General features: G+C 36.1%; 1 protein-coding gene across 4 annotated transcripts in view; it reads right to left on the bottom strand.

The window, feature by feature from the left end:
* AFG1L (AFG1 like ATPase) overlaps window positions 1-17,258 on the bottom strand; it is a 69,729-nt gene that overhangs the window by 35,557 nt on the left and 16,914 nt on the right. For all 4 annotated transcript variants that reach the window (XR_010471870.1, XM_065059679.1, XM_065059678.1 and 1 more), the window contains 3 exons: window positions 15,921-16,051; window positions 10,408-10,507; window positions 7,447-7,505 (listed from right to left, as the gene is read on the bottom strand). Coding sequence is in view for 3 of the 4 variants with exons in the window: in XM_065059679.1 (XP_064915751.1) it covers window positions 7,447-7,505; window positions 10,408-10,507; window positions 15,921-16,051 (290 nt within the window). In the remaining variant the exon portion in view is untranslated. The remainder of the gene's footprint in view (window positions 1-7,446; window positions 7,506-10,407; window positions 10,508-15,920; window positions 16,052-17,258) is intronic.

Raw genomic sequence — 17,258 nt, 5'->3', positions numbered from 1 at the left:
ATACAATTCTTTTAACAAATCTGTTTCTTACACTTGTGACAAGAACATTTAAACTTTAAACTGAAGAGCTTAGCGGAGACAAATTTAGAGGGAAAACTGGTTCAATGGAAGTTGCACAAGTTTACATTACAGCCTTCAAAACGTTAACAACTAAGAAACCCCACTACTCTTGCTACCACAAGGAACATACGATCTATTGTACAACTTTTCAATAACTTATTTTAATGTCTAGCTACAAATCAGCTACCCCCTAAGAAGAGGAAAAATAGACAATTAACTTGTAAAATAATGGTGCATGAATAAAGACAGAGACTCTTAAAATGTACTGTTCTCTGAATAGCATTTCAGATATTCAGACAAAAGTGAAAGAATTCAGGAGGTACAGATGTGGCTGTGCTGGGTAGGAGACAAGTAGCCTCTCCTTTTTCCAGTCAGGGAGCCGAAGAATGGCAGAGTAAACTTCATGCCATAAGAATTACACTGAACAGCTCTCCCCATTTCACTTCACTTAGGAGAAAAATCTTCCCTGCAGTCTAAGTATAAATACAACAACAACAAAGCACCAAACCGCAACCCAAAATCAACCCACAAACCACTGTACAACACTCCGTTTCGCTAAAGAACCAATAATGACTGTAACTTTCAGTCTCCTAATAAACAAGTTGTGGCGTGCTGTGAAAAAGAAATGCCAACAGTTCACTCTGAATTGATAACATGATGTTTTTTAAGCCAAGGGTCAAATTTACGCCTAATACATGTACTTAATTGGAATTATACCCTGGATGAAGTTATTTGTCTAGATTCCTTTTTTGCCGTTGTTTTTCCGTTTTAACATTTGATTTGTATTTCTTTGGCCAGTATTAGCCTTTGCTCCTGCCAGAACTGTTGGCAGGCACGGAAACAAAAAAAAAAAAAAAAAAAAAAAACCAGAAAAAAACCCAGAAAAAAGTAGTATTGATTTACGAAACTGTATTTCCCAGAATTAAAAAACAAAACAAAAAAACCAAACTACTAAGATCTAAACAAAGGCTAAAGATGGCTTACGCTTAGTGCTGATGAGGTCCACTACCTCATTACCAACAACTGAAAACTTCTGATGCATTTTGTTTCAAGGGAATCCAAAAGTCCTTGCTGTAAAGCAGGCTGGGGGGTGCTGGGTCCATTCACTCTTTCTGTATCACGACCATTATGTAAGAAGTATAAAACACTGCCTTTATGCTGCCAAACCACAATGACTCTTCTTACATCAAAGCGTTTTCACCACTAGGGGTTTTTTTCTCTGAAATTTATTCAAGCCAAGGGCAGGGAGACAACAATTCATACACACTAATTACACCTAATTATCTATTCCTTTTTCTTTTTTTTTCTTCCTTTCCACCAGCTTCGGCCAGTGCTATTTGCTATCTGGGTTTCTCACAACCTCCCCTTGCCCTGTCCATCCAACTCAACAGTAAAGTCTTTGAAGAAAACAGTCGTGGCTTCTTAGAATTTTAACAATATAAGGTTCAACTCAAATTAAATTATTCTATTATTAGTTTTGACACATTTATGTGTTAAATATGAAGGCCTCTTGGTTAATTTGGCAAATTCCTCACATCTCTTCACGGCTAGAATTGCTGGAAACACCCTCTCTTGTAGGAGCTTCTCCTCATGCTTTCTTTTCATGATCTAAATGAAATGTTTATTGGATTAAAGTTCTTCTCTGCAGACCTCCACGGTGGCCTGTGACAAAGAGCTTAAAAGCTTTATTAATTGGCTTGGGCTTTTTGGGGGGAGGCAGGACCTCATTTCACATTACATCACAAGCAAATAAAACTGCCACGTGTAATTAGACTAATTTACTCTGATCCAGCAGGAATCAACTATTCCATATCTATGATATGCTTTGATTTACTCATTTTAATCAAGGAGTAAACACACCAAGCAAGAATTCGGGAAATTCTAACAACTAAAGGAAGCGAGAAGGCAGGGAGCCCAGCACTGAGCTACAGGAGAGACTATTTTATCCTTAGATAAAGTTTTGATCTGCAGCTAAATAAACTGGCTAGGAGCAAGTGTGTGTGTATGAAAGACAAAGAACTTAAACAAAGTGAGCAGCTTAGTATCTAGAGAACACAGTAAAGCAACAGGTACCTTGTAAAATATTGTGACACTTAAGTGCTCTGAACTACAGAATTCAAATAATTCTAGTGTTTAAATTTAAACACGCACACACAGGCCCAGAAAGCTGAATGCTGAAAGGGCTGGTGACTTCTAATCTGACACCTTGCTCTCTATATACAGCATTTTGTTAGTTGACAGTCTCACGAATTTGTCTAACTAAAATTACCCAGAAATTATACTGATGTTCAGCACAAAAATACTTGCAATCATGCTACGTTTTCTATTTTTATTTTGTCCTATGTTTAATTAGGTACACTTCACAAAAGATAAGTACTTCTATTACTTGCAGAGAGAGAGAACAAGAACAAATGCTCCTTCTACTTAGTGGTTTGCTTGGTTACATACTAAGAAGGGAAACAAAAGGCCCAACATCTTCAGTAATGAAAAAGTCAATTGATAGGCGAAACCATCACAATATCAAAGGCCTAATCCCTGCAATTCTGACTCAGGTGACAGTTCACAGGGGTCAGAGTGGCTGACACTGACCTCAAAAGCAGGTTTAAACTATTCAACATGCTCAAAGCTGCTGGGCTATCACACCATTAGACTGGGACAAACTGACAAATCAATTTCATCAAGGAGATGACTTCTTTTGCGGGGGGGGGGTGGTGGAAAGAGGCAGATCTGCCAATCCACAAATCCCCGCATTTCTCACCCAGGTGGTTGGACAAAAGCTCAGAGCACCCATCAAAGACATTTTATAGCTACCAAATGCCTTTGTACAAAGCAAACTCCCACAATTTGTTTCGGAACAGCTCTGAATGTTTTAAACAAATATTTTTTGCATATTCAAACTAAGTTACTGAAAAGTCAAAATGCTTTTAAATTCCTCCATTTCTTGCTTTGAAAGAACGGGTATATTTTAATTGAAACCAACCAGAGCAGAGAACAATGTCAACAAATAATCATTAACTAATTTAGTGTAAACATACATAGCTTTCTATTTGAGAGGAACGTACAATGCTTACCCTTAAGAGTCATTTTAACCAAAGAGTTTTAAAATAAATAATTACCTTGTCCCTAATAGCAGAAGGAGGAAATAAAGTTCTCTATAGGAAGCTTACAGTAATTTCATGTCTTACTGACAACAGGTTTCTGGTTGATTCTCTCTCTTTAGTTAAAACAAAAGGCAGGCAGCCAAAGCCAAACTTTTTAATTTTTTTTTTTAACTGTAGCTTTTAAAGGTATATTCAGGCTATGAAAGGTCCTAAAACTGGCTGACTTTCAGTTAGAATTCAGTGTAGTGCAGGTCTACTGCATGAAGAAAACCTGAAAAAACGCACAAGTTACGTATTTGGTACTTTGACTCAGCCTGACATTTTAAAACTTCACACTACAGTTCCAGGAAACCTTTGGAAGCTCAGAACTGCTTATATCAGCTACAGACTTTACATAACAACCTATTTGAGGAGCTTTCCCTCCTGCTTGTCTGAAGAATTAAGTATTGAACCAGTCACTGAATTAGAATTAGGATTCCAGAACAGTTAAGGGCTGGTGTAAGTATCTTCACTATATGTCTGCAAAAAATTAAATGTAGCCAAAATTACAGCCAAACTCACATATTAAAGCATGTTTTTTTATTTTTTTGAAGAACCTCACTTCAGATCTTACATCAACTTGCTAGAGATGCATAACTTTGTTTATAAACCAGCTTTAAAGTGTTCAGAAAGTTTTCATATTTCATATTAGCTTAGATTAACAATTTTAGGTATTTCTGCTCTGTGCAGTTGAACAGAGTAACTGTGAGCAAGGAATGTTTTTAAGAACTGCCTTTATTAGAAAAAAAATCACTTAGGAGTTCCATGCGCTTTAAAATGCTCGGTAAGAGACACTGCAAGATTAAAAGCTCAATCAGAAGGGACTGAATCTAATTGCAATTATAGAATCAAAAGATTTTCCTTCCTAATACTTATCTCTGAACAGCTCTCTCTCTGTAAAATTTCATGCACTGAAGAAGCACTCTTATCTATTGCAGAAACTAAGCCCCTTTCATAAAGAATATTCAGTCCCAAAGAATTTTAGCCCCAACAATGAACAGAACAATTGAGAGTTTTTCCCTGTTTATGAAAACTACGACTCTAAATTACAGGATTTAAAAAAAAAAAAAATCAATGAAAAATCAGATCTCAAACTATTTAAAGTTTCAAAAGATCAGAATACTGGGATATGTTCCAAATGAGGCAGGGGATACGTGCAGGGCAGGAAGAGCTGCCAGGAGCCATACGCAAACCTAGGGCTTTTCTGTGGCCCTAAAAAGTGGAACTTATCAATTGCACCTCCCCCTGCAGACATTCAGCAATCACTTGCCCCCGGTAATCTACCACCTAGAAAGATAAAAAAGACAAACTCTGCAAGATAACTGTATCTCTCCTAGGGTGCTGTTTCACCTTTTTGATTATTCCACACAAATTGGTGTGTGATTGTCTTTGTAAGAAATAGGAACCCAAATGCATATACTAGAAAGAAACCATTTTTGTTGATCATTTGAAGACAGAGAAAGATTTTTGTATAACAGTTATCAGGGCATCTAGGAACCATGTGTTCCATTTATGAGGAACAGAAAGAGCCTGAAATCTATTTCAAGTGAAGCATCTCTTCACAGAAATGTACTGTCAATACTTTCCATTCATCCCAGCTTTCCAAGAACATTTAAAGGAATTCAAAGCTCCTCTGCTGAACTTGAACTACTTTCAGTGCTAAAGCCTTTTTTTAAGATTTATGATCATAAAAGTTAATTTCTGAAACAAACAAAACCAACCCACCCGTTCACCCCCAATAAACCCCACGCAAAAGCCCCGCAGGAGGTTCTGAGCGCAGCAAAAACCAAGACAGGAGTTCGTGTGAGTTGTCAAAGCCACAGCTGGGCAACAGGTTACATGAGACTGACGCTACCAGAGACACACATGGTGGGGACAGAGCAAGGTCAAGGTTGAGAAGACCGGAAATCAAACACTTGCAAGCATCTAGTGTAATATTCTTTCTTTGTATTTCCATGCAAAACCCTAAAGGATATTGTCTTTACATTTCCTGAAGTCGCATATGCAATTATTAAAAAAATGAGGCAGAAGCTACTCCATCCATTAACATGAATTCAGTGATACAGATTATACACACATTGGGGATGTCTAAATCTGCAATTCTCAAACTACCACATCCAGAGTCTCAATTTAGTTCTATCCATGCCTTTGCAATATAAAGGTCACTTGTTAAAATCTTACTTCAAAATACAATCCAGTGTGCTTTTATATATATATATATAGATAGATAGATAGATAGATATACTTCTGAAGCATTGAATTAAAAATGTAGACCTGGAAATTTTTTTAATTATTATTTTTAATACCTTGCCATTACTCTTCCATTTTCCAACTAAGGTCAGAGAATGAATTCTTGATAAGCTTCCTCTGATACAATAAGTTTTTGGGAAAAGATCATGTTATATTGGTAATATTTATTAAAGCAACATTATATGAAGACATATTTAGAGCAGTATTAAAACACAAAGATAAAGGGAAAAAAACATCCACAAGTAATCAATAATTTCAGAAAGGCCCCTGTGAATAGTGTTGAGTGAAACCTTTCTTCTGCATTTATTATTATGGTAATGTTCATCTACCTCTAGTCTGGGTTGTGCCACTTGTTTCTTTTTGCATTGCTCCATTTCCTGTCGCAGCTCTAAAGCAATCCACCTTTAGGGCTTCTCTCAGGGTTCTATCCACCTGATCCCTTCTAAAAATTTAGATTATTTTCCCATTCCTGATGAGGTGTTCTGCATGCATAAACTACATTTCACCTTTTTTCTTCAGCTGGCCAAAAAGACAAAAAAGGAAACTACAAATAAGCATGCATGATAGATATTCTTTAAGTCTCATCATCAATGAAATGAAAGAGCCTTACATTTATGAATGAAGAAAACTAAGAGGCAACAAGATAAGATATACAGAAAAGAAAGATTTACCACAGATGCTGCATGTCAAAAACAAAACTGTTCTTGAAAATGCTCTATGATCAGGATCTCTCCTGCATCCAATGCAGTCAGCTACAGAATAAACCCTTTCAAGAATCTGAAATTGAAATAGTTGCTCATTTATTTTTACGTTTCTGACTTTTCTAAAGCCATCCAGGCAAGAATCACTTTCACTGGTAACCTCCCTGACTTTATACACCACCGTTCTGAGATACAGAGTGTCACATTCATGACATTGGCATATTAACTTTGAAACCATGTAATTGCTCAACTGTCAACATTAGATGGGATTTTCAAAGGTGCTTACGCAATTAAGCAATTTTACAATCCTAAAATGTCTCATTGAAAACCCAAGGCACCGTCAACTGCTTTACTGGTGACCACTTTAACAGAAACAGCCAACCAATGTATCTATTCAGCAATTGTCACTGAGCCAAACCTATCCTAAACAATACCTTACCTTCTTTTATCTTAGATACCGATATAGTTAACATTAGTTATGTAGTTATCCTGCCAATACTTTTGTGAGGTAGGGAAGTGCTGTTATTTCCATTTTACATGTCATTTCAACCCAGGCAGAGCAGGACACAGGAGCCGTATGCTAGCTCTCAATAACATAACAGTACAATCATAGCTTATGAATCAAGAATCTCTGTGAGTTGCCCGGAACTTGAAAGTGTAGTTCAACATATGGGCTTTTCCTAATAGCAAAATCAGCACTGATTGTATTATTCATATCAAGAAAGGATGGTTCATTTTTTAATCTAAATGAAGCCATTCTAACTGATGTCCTGCCATACCACAACATGCAGACTCCAGGAAGCTCCAGAACTGCTGCTTGTTCAACGTTACATGAAGCCTCACAAATACCTGTTCAGAAAACACATAAGAATGACCCAGAAACAAGGTAATTGAGGGTATGTACCAAACACCACTTTCCTTGCACCAAAGGTACCTCAAGTTTTTGTGGCACAATAAATGTACGATGTCCATAAGTACACCACAGTGTTACTGTCAGAGGAATAGTGTGTTACACAGCATATATACATCAGTAAAAAGTCCTATCCAAGCAAACAAATTCTGCTACCTTAGTCAAAAAGGTAACTTTTTGTCATACTAAAAACGTCCAGCTTTCAAGATGTTAATTCTAGAGAGGAAGTGTTCCTTTTTGCCTTACCTTCAATTACATTTGCCTCAAACAGTTAAAGAATACACATCTTATTTGGAAACTAGAATCAAAGCAATCCTGTACAAATCTCTAATTCATTAATACAGCGAGCGAAATTGAAAAGCATTTAACGAGTGACTCTCCTTACCTTCAGCACAGCAATGAATGGTACAAAATTAGCTCTCTGAAGACCATTTTTATAGAGATCTGAAAGAAAGGAAATCAGTACCATTTTGCTACTTAGTCTTAATAACAATGTCAGCTTGTCTTTTAGTCTGGCAAATAAAACCCGATGTTGCTAGAGAGAGGAGGAACAAAAGGCAGAAAAGGAGAGCTGAAATTGATTTCTCTTCTGCTGTATGAAAATCCAATACATTCTTAGGGAAGAAAGGAAAATCCTGAGAAAGTGAAGAAGTCAGGGAGCTATGACTTAAATCTCTAACAACATATAACTGATTTTAGCAGAAGAAATGAAACCAGCATCTGTTTTAAAGTAAGGATATAAAAAAGTAATGCTGGGTATACATTGGTATAAGGCCAAAACTATGCACCTGCTAAGTCCCAAGTATATGGCAGAGGGGAAAATCCAACATAGAATAAAAAAATACACTATTCGAGTTTAAAAGGTTAGTATCACTCTTGTTCAGTGTACTGTGGTATACTTTATCTTCCAGCAATTCTACTGTGTACACTCCCTTTCAAAAGTCAGATAAAGGGTCAACCCTAAGGGAAAATAAGGAAAAAAAAAAAAAAAAAAAGTATCAATTAGTATGTCAACCTATGCAAACTTGCTAAAAATACAACTGAGTTTAAAAAAAAATCAGAATGTTACATAACAAAATGCAAATCTGCCCTCAAATAAAAGATGCTATAAAACAAAATGCAAATCAGCATTTTATATCTTATTTATCCCTATAGTTTATACAGCATGAAGTTGTCTTCTCTGGAACCTATTCAATCGCCCAACATGTCATTGCTTATACTGCATGATGGGCTGCACTTTTTCATTACTATTGGGAAGCCTGATAAGAAGTCAGTACAGCACCTATGACTAACAGGAGGAATAAATAAAAGAATACAGATAACCAGCAAAGGTGTCACCAAAATTTCCTGAGAAGACCATGCCAGGTTATTAATACCACCTATATTCCCCGTAATGCCTGAAGGCTACAACTAGGTTAAAGCTTTCATGCTCTACCAACACCTCATGGTGGACAGAAGATCCAGTATGCATGAGGAGCCAACAGGACACCTACACAAGGGTTCTCACAAAATGGGATATATACAGAGAAACATTTTGGAAAATTATCAGTGAAGGTGATTCTGCACGCTAATTACTAACAGAATTGTATGAAGCCATGTATCACTTTCATTCAATACTCTGCAAATCATGATAGCTACACGTATGGTAAAACAGCAACCAATTCATATTTACTTGCAAAAATTAGTGGACAAATAACAGTACTATAAGACAGCTACTTCTGTTAGTTCTTCTAGTTAATAAGGCTGTGAGTTTTGAATTATGTCTCTGTTTTGTGAGAATGAGAAAAAAAAAAAACATTAATTTTGGCTGAGAAACAAAACCAGGATTCCTTGAACACTCCACCTCAATATTTCCCTTCATATTCTGCTGAAGCAGAAGTTTAACATGGTTAAGAGTATCACTAATGGTCATCAAGTAGGTACAGCTGCTCTCTAATGAAAAAGCCACTTTTCCAATTTGTATCCACAAGAAATGAACCTCTCAATTCAGTCTTAAAGCTGGATGCAGCACACGGCACTGACCCAACTCTCTTTCCCACAGGAGGATTTCAGACCTGCTGTGATCAGGCACGTGCAGTGGGAAGGGAAGAAGAGACAGGCAGTGACCAGCGTCCGGCTGCACCACCGCTCAGCTCTGGAGACGCCGTTCTTGACATTCTCCGTGGAGCAGCTAGTACAAATGGATGTCTTTCAGGTTGACACAGTGACTTAATATGTATTAAATAAACCCATATGACGATAACAGTCACAGATTAACATCTCAGTTTAAGATGTGGGATACGATCCCCAGGTTGTAATAAAAAACTCTCCTGAACTTCAAAAAGTGGCGCTTCAAAAAACACAAGGATGCTCCCCAACTGAGTAAGGTACCAGCATCCAGCTTATCTGTAGTGAACCCGGCTACAGGAGTTACGATTTCATCTTGCTTGCTCAAACAAGGAAAAGAAACCATCAGGAATTTGTTTCCACCTCTAGGAAGAATATTTGAGTATTTTTTCCCCTCAGATAAAATGCATTGTAAATATTTAGTTATCCTCTTCTACTCAATTAATTTGGGCAGAAAAATTAACCAGTATTTACAGTTAATATTGTGACTCTTAAGGAATTTTTGCAAACATCTGAAATTAATCAATCTAAAGTGTCATAAAAATTGCATAGAAATTATGCAGTATGCTAACAGATAATGCTGCACACATTTTTCTCCTCTACAAAAAAATGACAATTGCTGCTTGGTTAAAACCCATACAGATTTGGGGACTTTGTAGAAGGATGTACCTAGCTAGTCACTCTCTATCTAAAAATATTGTTAGAAATGGAAACAACTCTCCACCTAAACAATATCCAATGCGTGACCTCAAACCAAGCTGTGACAATGGCATCTTGATAAGGGGTTCTCTTTTGAGCTGGTGGATCAAGTCTGGAAGTCTCCAAGTTAGAAACCAGGAAGCAATGTACTTCCATTCCCCCTTTCTTCTGCAGAATGTGATCGTTTCCTACCCTAGAGCACATTTAAACCAGAGGCAGTATTGCACCCCTCCTCAACTTCCCTGTCCTCAAATACCTTCCCACTGGTTCGGATAGAGTAGAGAATATCAGCAAACATGCAAGGATCTGGGAGGAGATGGGAAGAGGAACACCTTGAGTTTGGGAGAAGAGAGGGGTAAGACTTAGCAAAAACCCTTTCTTTCTTAAAAACACAAAAAAATGGGACGAATTGGAATATCTCAGGTTCTTGAAGACTCGAGAGTTTATTAGTATTAAATACCATATGATTTTAATATAACGAATCTCAGTATCTTACAAAACAATTGTATTTGGATAATTCTAGTCGCATGTTTGTTTTTACCTTCTGGCGGCCTGTTAGATGTTGCCACAACGACAACCCCATTTTGGAACAGATTTTCAAAAAGCTGCTTCAGAATCATGGCATCAGCAATGTCAGTGACCTGCAGAAGACAACACATTTGTTTAATCTTGCTTTCAGCTTCTGCTGCAATAGATCCGCGAGTGGCTTTGTAGCTAGGAAAAATGCTTGTTAGTGAAAGCCATGGAGAAAGATTCTAATTATTGCTTGGTGAGAAAAAATAAAGGGGATAATTAATAAGCAGTGAATATGCCACAGTCTTTCAAAACTTGCCTGCTCTTTATTGCCGAACTCCACCATTTCTTTACTGATTGCTAAATGATTCCATGTTAACTTCTATAATAGAACTACAGGTGGGAGACACAGAAAACAGACCTAAACATTTAAGAGACCTAATTAATTAGAAACACATGGTAAAAAACACAAGACAGAAAGAAAATACACATCGGCTGTTTTACATTTCTATTACCTTTGAAGCAAAGGTTTGCAGAGGTGAATTTAAATGGTTATGGGACTTCAGAAATAAAGACAAGTAGCCAACTATACATAATCAGCTGCTGTTGAAAATAGAATGATATGACATAGATACTATTGTGTGATTGTTGCAAAAAACAATTCAACAGATGGCCCATCACAAAAATAAGCAATTTCATTGTTCTTTTTAAGTGCCTTCTATTACTGTCCATGAATAATCAAAAGGCACGGCAGTCACTTCCAGCACAGTCAGCCTCTTCTAACCTTCAGGCACAAAACACAAATGAAAAATAAAAATGGACGGGACAAGTGATACTGGGAAAATAAAATTTTTACAAGGCTAAAAAAATAAGCTATAAAGTAAAATTTCTTTAAATATTGAAGTTTAGCTTAACAAACTTGCTTTACAGTACCAAGAAATAAAAGGAAAGAGAGAGCAAATGAAAAAAGGTAATAATTTTTTTCTGAATAAAGCCCATTGTTACAACAGCAATTTATACTTTTAAAGGAGTTTTCCAGCTGAGATCAGCAATCCTAATAAGTAAACATCTTTATTTGTTACATTTGTTTCTCCTGCATTCACTTTGACTATTAGACACTTGTTGCATTTTGACTTACCAAAACAGCCCCCAGTTCTGAAGAAATAAAATGGTGTATGCACACTCATTACACAGCAGATTGACAGGCTGCAATGCTTTCACCAGTTTAGCTGTGTATGTTGTGATGGTAATACATCTAGAGAAAAACTCCAACCAGTATAATTTTACTCCACCACCATCGCACTCCCCATCATCTCCCCATTTCTAAATGTCCTTTCTGGGCAGCAAAAAAATGAAATTCTACACTAGAGACAGTAAAAGATTTAAGTTACATTTCTGACAGCTAGTTTGGAAGCAATATTGTTCCTAAGGAACCATATGTAAACACCAGTTTCCTTGTTGCAAAGATTTATTCTAAGTAGTTCTATAGAATGCATTAATATGGATTTTTTTTTTTCCTTTTTCAAAACCAAACTTTTACATAACCATTAACACACCCCTCAGATTTGCACAACTCTGATCACTAAGATCTGATACTCCAACAAGCACGTAGTAATTCACTATTGTACTCTATGTCTAATGTATCTGCTTATGTGCCTACCTATCAATAATTTATTTCTTCTGAATACTAAAATTTAGGAACTTTCCCTGTTCCTAAAAAAACAAGACACACAAGGAATCAGTATACATGTGCCTTTTAGGAGTAAATGAATTTCCTGTATCATAAACCAAACCTCATAGCCAAGTTTTAAGAATGTACTACATAAATCATTTTGTTACAGACTTCTTTGTTTAAAAATACTGTAAGACATGATACCTTTAGAAAATAGGAATTAAACAATTAATTACATTCTCTTATTAATGAGAACTGTTATTTGATGTTGAATTCTGATGTTTTCAACTCCATTACAAAAAAAACCACTAACTCTCAAAACGTCTGTCAAAAAGCAAGAGCCATTTTGAGAACCGGGATGCAAATATGAGTTATTTTATCTAATACAGCTTAGGAAAGACAGAAAATTGTTAAAAGGTAAAGCAGGTAGAAGACAGTAACTACAGCATTGTCATTTTTCATGTTTTTACTATATACAGAATACATTGCAACAGGAAACAAAAGCAAAGGCTACAAATTACCAATATGGAGAGCCTGCTAATGGAGAGAATTGAGAAATTTCATTAGCATTTAGGAGAAAAGATTTATTTTATGACCTAGTGCTGCCTTCCATTATGACTCACTCACTCAAAAAAAGAAGAAAAAAAACACTAGAAAAAAACACTAGACTAATAGTTAATTTACATGTGTAAGTGCCTGAGACTCAGTCATCCACTGATTGGTACAGTTCCACGTAATGAATGACAAACATAAGCATGTATTATCAGTAATTAGTATAAGCACAAAAATAAGAACCTAATTTTTGTTAGAGGCTTTTAATAGCATGCAGGTTAGTAAAAACTACTTAAATTGTAGTTTGCTTTAAGTCCAAGTGGTACCAGTGGTATATGTAAAGACTAACGCTGTATGATCATCCAGCTTACCAAGAAGTACAGATTCTGTTCTCATTATCAATACTAACATAGGTTACAGTCACACGCCAAAATTAGACTAATTACCTGTGGATAGTTATTTGATCGCTAAACAATAACTAGTCTCTCTCTTTTTTGGCCAACCTCTGTGTTCTGAAACATTAAAATTATAATTACAAATGGATTATTAATAATTCTAGGGTTTTTCTTCAAAATGAGGACACATTTTTAGAATGGCTTGAAACTTTCATTGTTTTAAAAAAGGCTTTAATATTTACAGTAAACTGTATGACAAAGATCAATAAGAAATAGAAATGCTTTAATAGCCAAGAGCCTGTGGCTCAGGAAAACGCTGGTGAAAAAATCTGCTTCAGAATGAGCAAAGTCGGAAGCTTAGTGCCATCACTAAGGTCCTGGCTATCACACAGCATTTACAAAAAGAAGCATTTAAGACATAGTAATTATTTTTTAATACAATAGTTTGGAACACACAAAAATACGTTTAGAAATACTAGAATATTTTTCCACATCAATTAGTCACTGGCCCGCTGATTCAACAGCTCTCTAGGCTTCCCAGGAAGATTCACTTCAGAATACTTCTGTTTTGCTTTAGCCCACTGTCACCCCTGGCAATGCTCTTGTCTTTTGAAGTTCTGCACTTGGTCTCCTCTGAAATATGAGCATTAACATTACTGTTTGCTGCCCCTGTTACAGTCTCACTCCCCACGTGTCTGATCTTCAGATAAACAAATATTCTCATTTTAGTCTCTTTTTTTTTTTACCAATGGGTATTTGAAAGCAACCTGAAGCGTTTCAAGAAAATCTCATGAGTTTTCTGATATTTGCTCCACACACAACTGTTTTGCCAAAGTAGTACAGAGCCAGTTTGACTTTCCACCTGTCCAAACAGACAGTAGCTTTGCCTGCAAGTCAGAGCAGCGTATGTTCTGAGTCTCCAGCTCTTTTGAGTTTCATTTTAACCTGACAATACTTTAAATACGAGTGAGTCAGGTTGCAGTGAAATGTAGCCCTTATCTCACTAAGGAAATAAGCTACAAACATCCTGAATTAGATATGGCTCCTTATTATCAATGTTAATTATGTCAGCACATGAACTGCTCTTCCAGTCACTGTACTACTTTATGACTATTTAAGCAGGTTTCTTATCCCAAATTCAGTGCTTCCTGAAAAATTTCAGAAAGCTGGGACTCCTCTACAGTAGGCAAAGCCTGCGTAGCACTCCATGCTACAGAAAATCAGTCAAGAAATCCAGTTATTGAGAAATCTGTGAATTTAGGACATTAGTATACCCAGAACAAGTAGATTTTAAAAATCCACATAAGAATGTGAAGTCCTAGATACGCGTTTTAAAGTACTGGGTGTTTCAAAACGACGGACCCAATTTGAAATCGCTGTATATTTGAAATTGGGTCCATCTTTTTGAAACACCTGGTATACTTCTTGTATTACTTTCCCAACTGTGACCCACCAACAAACCAGGTGATTTTTACAACTAGAAGTGATTGATGTACCTCAAGCAAGTCAGCAGGGGGAGCAGGCAATCAATTTGGAAACAAAAAATACCAGCTTCTCCCTTTAGCGTGTGGAAACATGACAGTCTGGAAACACAGCAGCACTAGGATATGAAAGCAGTGGGGATTTTTTTATACAGAAAAGCAGGTATTTACACTAATGCCTGGTACAGCAAATATGTCTCCTTCTATCATTTGAGCATTTGATAACACGACAGTTAACGTTCCTCCTTGCCCTCTCCCAATCTTCTCATCTCTTCATAGCATAAACACAACTGTCTCTGTATTTATATTTTATACTGCAAGTTTTGGAAGCTCAGCATTCACGTTCACTACAGAAAGCACAATTTAACGATCAAACAGCAGCAAGTGCAATGACACCACACATTCTGAAACCACAGATCAAATGACTACACCTTGTTGAAAAATGCAAAAGTAACTTAAAACAAAAACACCTACTACTGTACAGCCACAAAAATCCCCTCCAGGCAAGCTGATCATAAACCGGATATTTTCTCAGGTGCACAGGCTTGTAAAATAATACCTAGGTGATATAAATTGCTCTATTTCAGTAATGTATTAATTTAAGAACATAACACAGACAATTTACTCTTCATGGATTATTCTTTTACTATTGGTGATTTGAGGACTAACACAGATTTGTTCTTTTCTTGCTCTGGATTTTCTGAGTCAAAAAAAATCTCAGCTGATTACAGTTGCCAAGTACCTCTAGCCTCTCTCACAGAAATGTTTATAAAGCAATTCCACATGTAAATTTGTGAAATGCACATAAAATAAAATTCACAATCTGTGTAAAACAAATTAAACAACCAAGTTATCTTGGGCAACGATCATTTTATGAGTTTATTTTTAATTTTTATATTCAATTCAATGAAAGTTTCTTAAACTCTTAGCCACGTTAATATAACCTGGCACTGACATGCTAACGGCTCCAATAACTCTAGAAAAGGATTTAGGTTGAATTTGATATGTTATATCCATTGTCCTCTCCATGAGACAATTCTGTTGCATTATATGAACTACAGCAAAAACCTGGCATGCAAAGCAAGCGTCAGGCGATCGCTCTCCTGGGCACTGTACAGACCCAGAACAGGACGATGGTTCCTGCCCTGCAGGACTCATGAGCCTCTCACCAAACTCTAATACCCCCTTGTCTGGACAGTAACAAGACTTGTAAATGAAAACACTATAAATGGACTTACACCACCAACTTGCATCTTATCTCCTGGAAGAAAAAAAACACACCATCTTCAAAACTGTGAAATAACTGCTACTATTCTAATACAGTTCACAACTGACCAGTGATTCAACAACTATATTAGCAGTAGGAAGAGTCACATTTTGAGATTAAAAGTAATTTTTTGAATTTTCCCTTGAAGCAAATGAGTAATCACTGACTTCTTACCTGAAATTCATCAAAACATAGGAGAGCAGCCTCTTCACTTATTTCCTCCGCTACTGGTGCAATTGGGTCGTATGATTTGGCCATAAATCCTGCTTTTCTTTTTGGCAAGTTCTGCTTAAGGCGATGTATTCCTGAGTTGGAAAAAAAAAAGGAAACAAAATAACAATTTTTTCTTTTTCTAAGATGGGGAGAACAAAATTATTTAGCTACGAAATAAAAAGTAACCCAGTGCAGTCAAAATAAGAAAGATTCAAGCTTAGACCAGTTTCAAGGGGGCAAAAGAGTTTTCAGCTGCATCCAGGCAACTATTAAAAGCTCATAGATTCTGTTATTCATATTTTCTTGTTTAAAAATATGCATAAACAAATATCAAAGAACCCTTGAATGCTACTATCAAACACCTATGCTTTATTTAAAAAAAAAATGATATAAATAAGTTTTATCTTGCTCCAATTCATGACCTTAGTTTCAGTTTCACTTTGTAATTTGGCATTTTCTGTCTCAATCTTCTATCTGAGTATGAAAAACTCTTACGGTGTTTACAAATCAATGGCACAGTTCTGTGTATTGCATGCTCTCATATGTAGAATGCATTTAGTTAAAAGAACTCAGACACAGCAACACAATTATATTTTAAAATGTAAATATTATTATACTGGCACAAAGTAAGATTATTGCACACAAATTTCACTGTCTCATGAATTGTATTCCATCTGCCTATAAACATCCCAAAAACAAAGATCCTACAGTAAGAAGCTACCTTTGCTAAGCACAAATAACAAGAAATACAAGCAGAAAATCTCAACAGTGACTCAACGATGACAGAAAAGAGGGCACTAAAAGTGGCAGAAGTTGTTTGCACAGATAAAAGCTTCCCAAGAAAAATGTAGCTGTCACAATACTTGTAAATTACACTATTATTTAACAATTTCACAGTATTTCAAGGTCACACAATTTAGAAACAGAAGCAAATTTTAACATACCTAAAACAGTATTGCTGTCAAAATGGAATGACTTATTCATCCTGTTAGAAAATTTTCTGTAACTTAGGATGAACTTCCTTCTATTATTTTTTCCTCTAAATTACTGACAGTATTACTAAGTAATAGTTCTAATTCTCCTTCATATTTATACCTGATTTAGTTTTTGCTTATTCAAAATGCAGATTTAATTTAACCTTTACTGTTTCAGTTTTAGCAGTTGCCTTCTTCAGACTGTGTGTAAGCTAACTGGTAACCAGAGAACATTTAGTTAAAGATTTAATCCTAAATACACACCCAAGTTTTCTATACAATCAGGTATACAGAATCTTTAAGAAGAGATGCTTAAGAAATAACA

Source organism: Columba livia, chromosome 3 (genome assembly GCF_036013475.1).
Source record: "Columba livia isolate bColLiv1 breed racing homer chromosome 3, bColLiv1.pat.W.v2, whole genome shotgun sequence".
Lineage (NCBI taxonomy): Eukaryota > Metazoa > Chordata > Aves > Columbiformes > Columbidae > Columba > Columba livia.
This window is presented reverse-complemented; position numbering and strand designations above follow the sequence as displayed.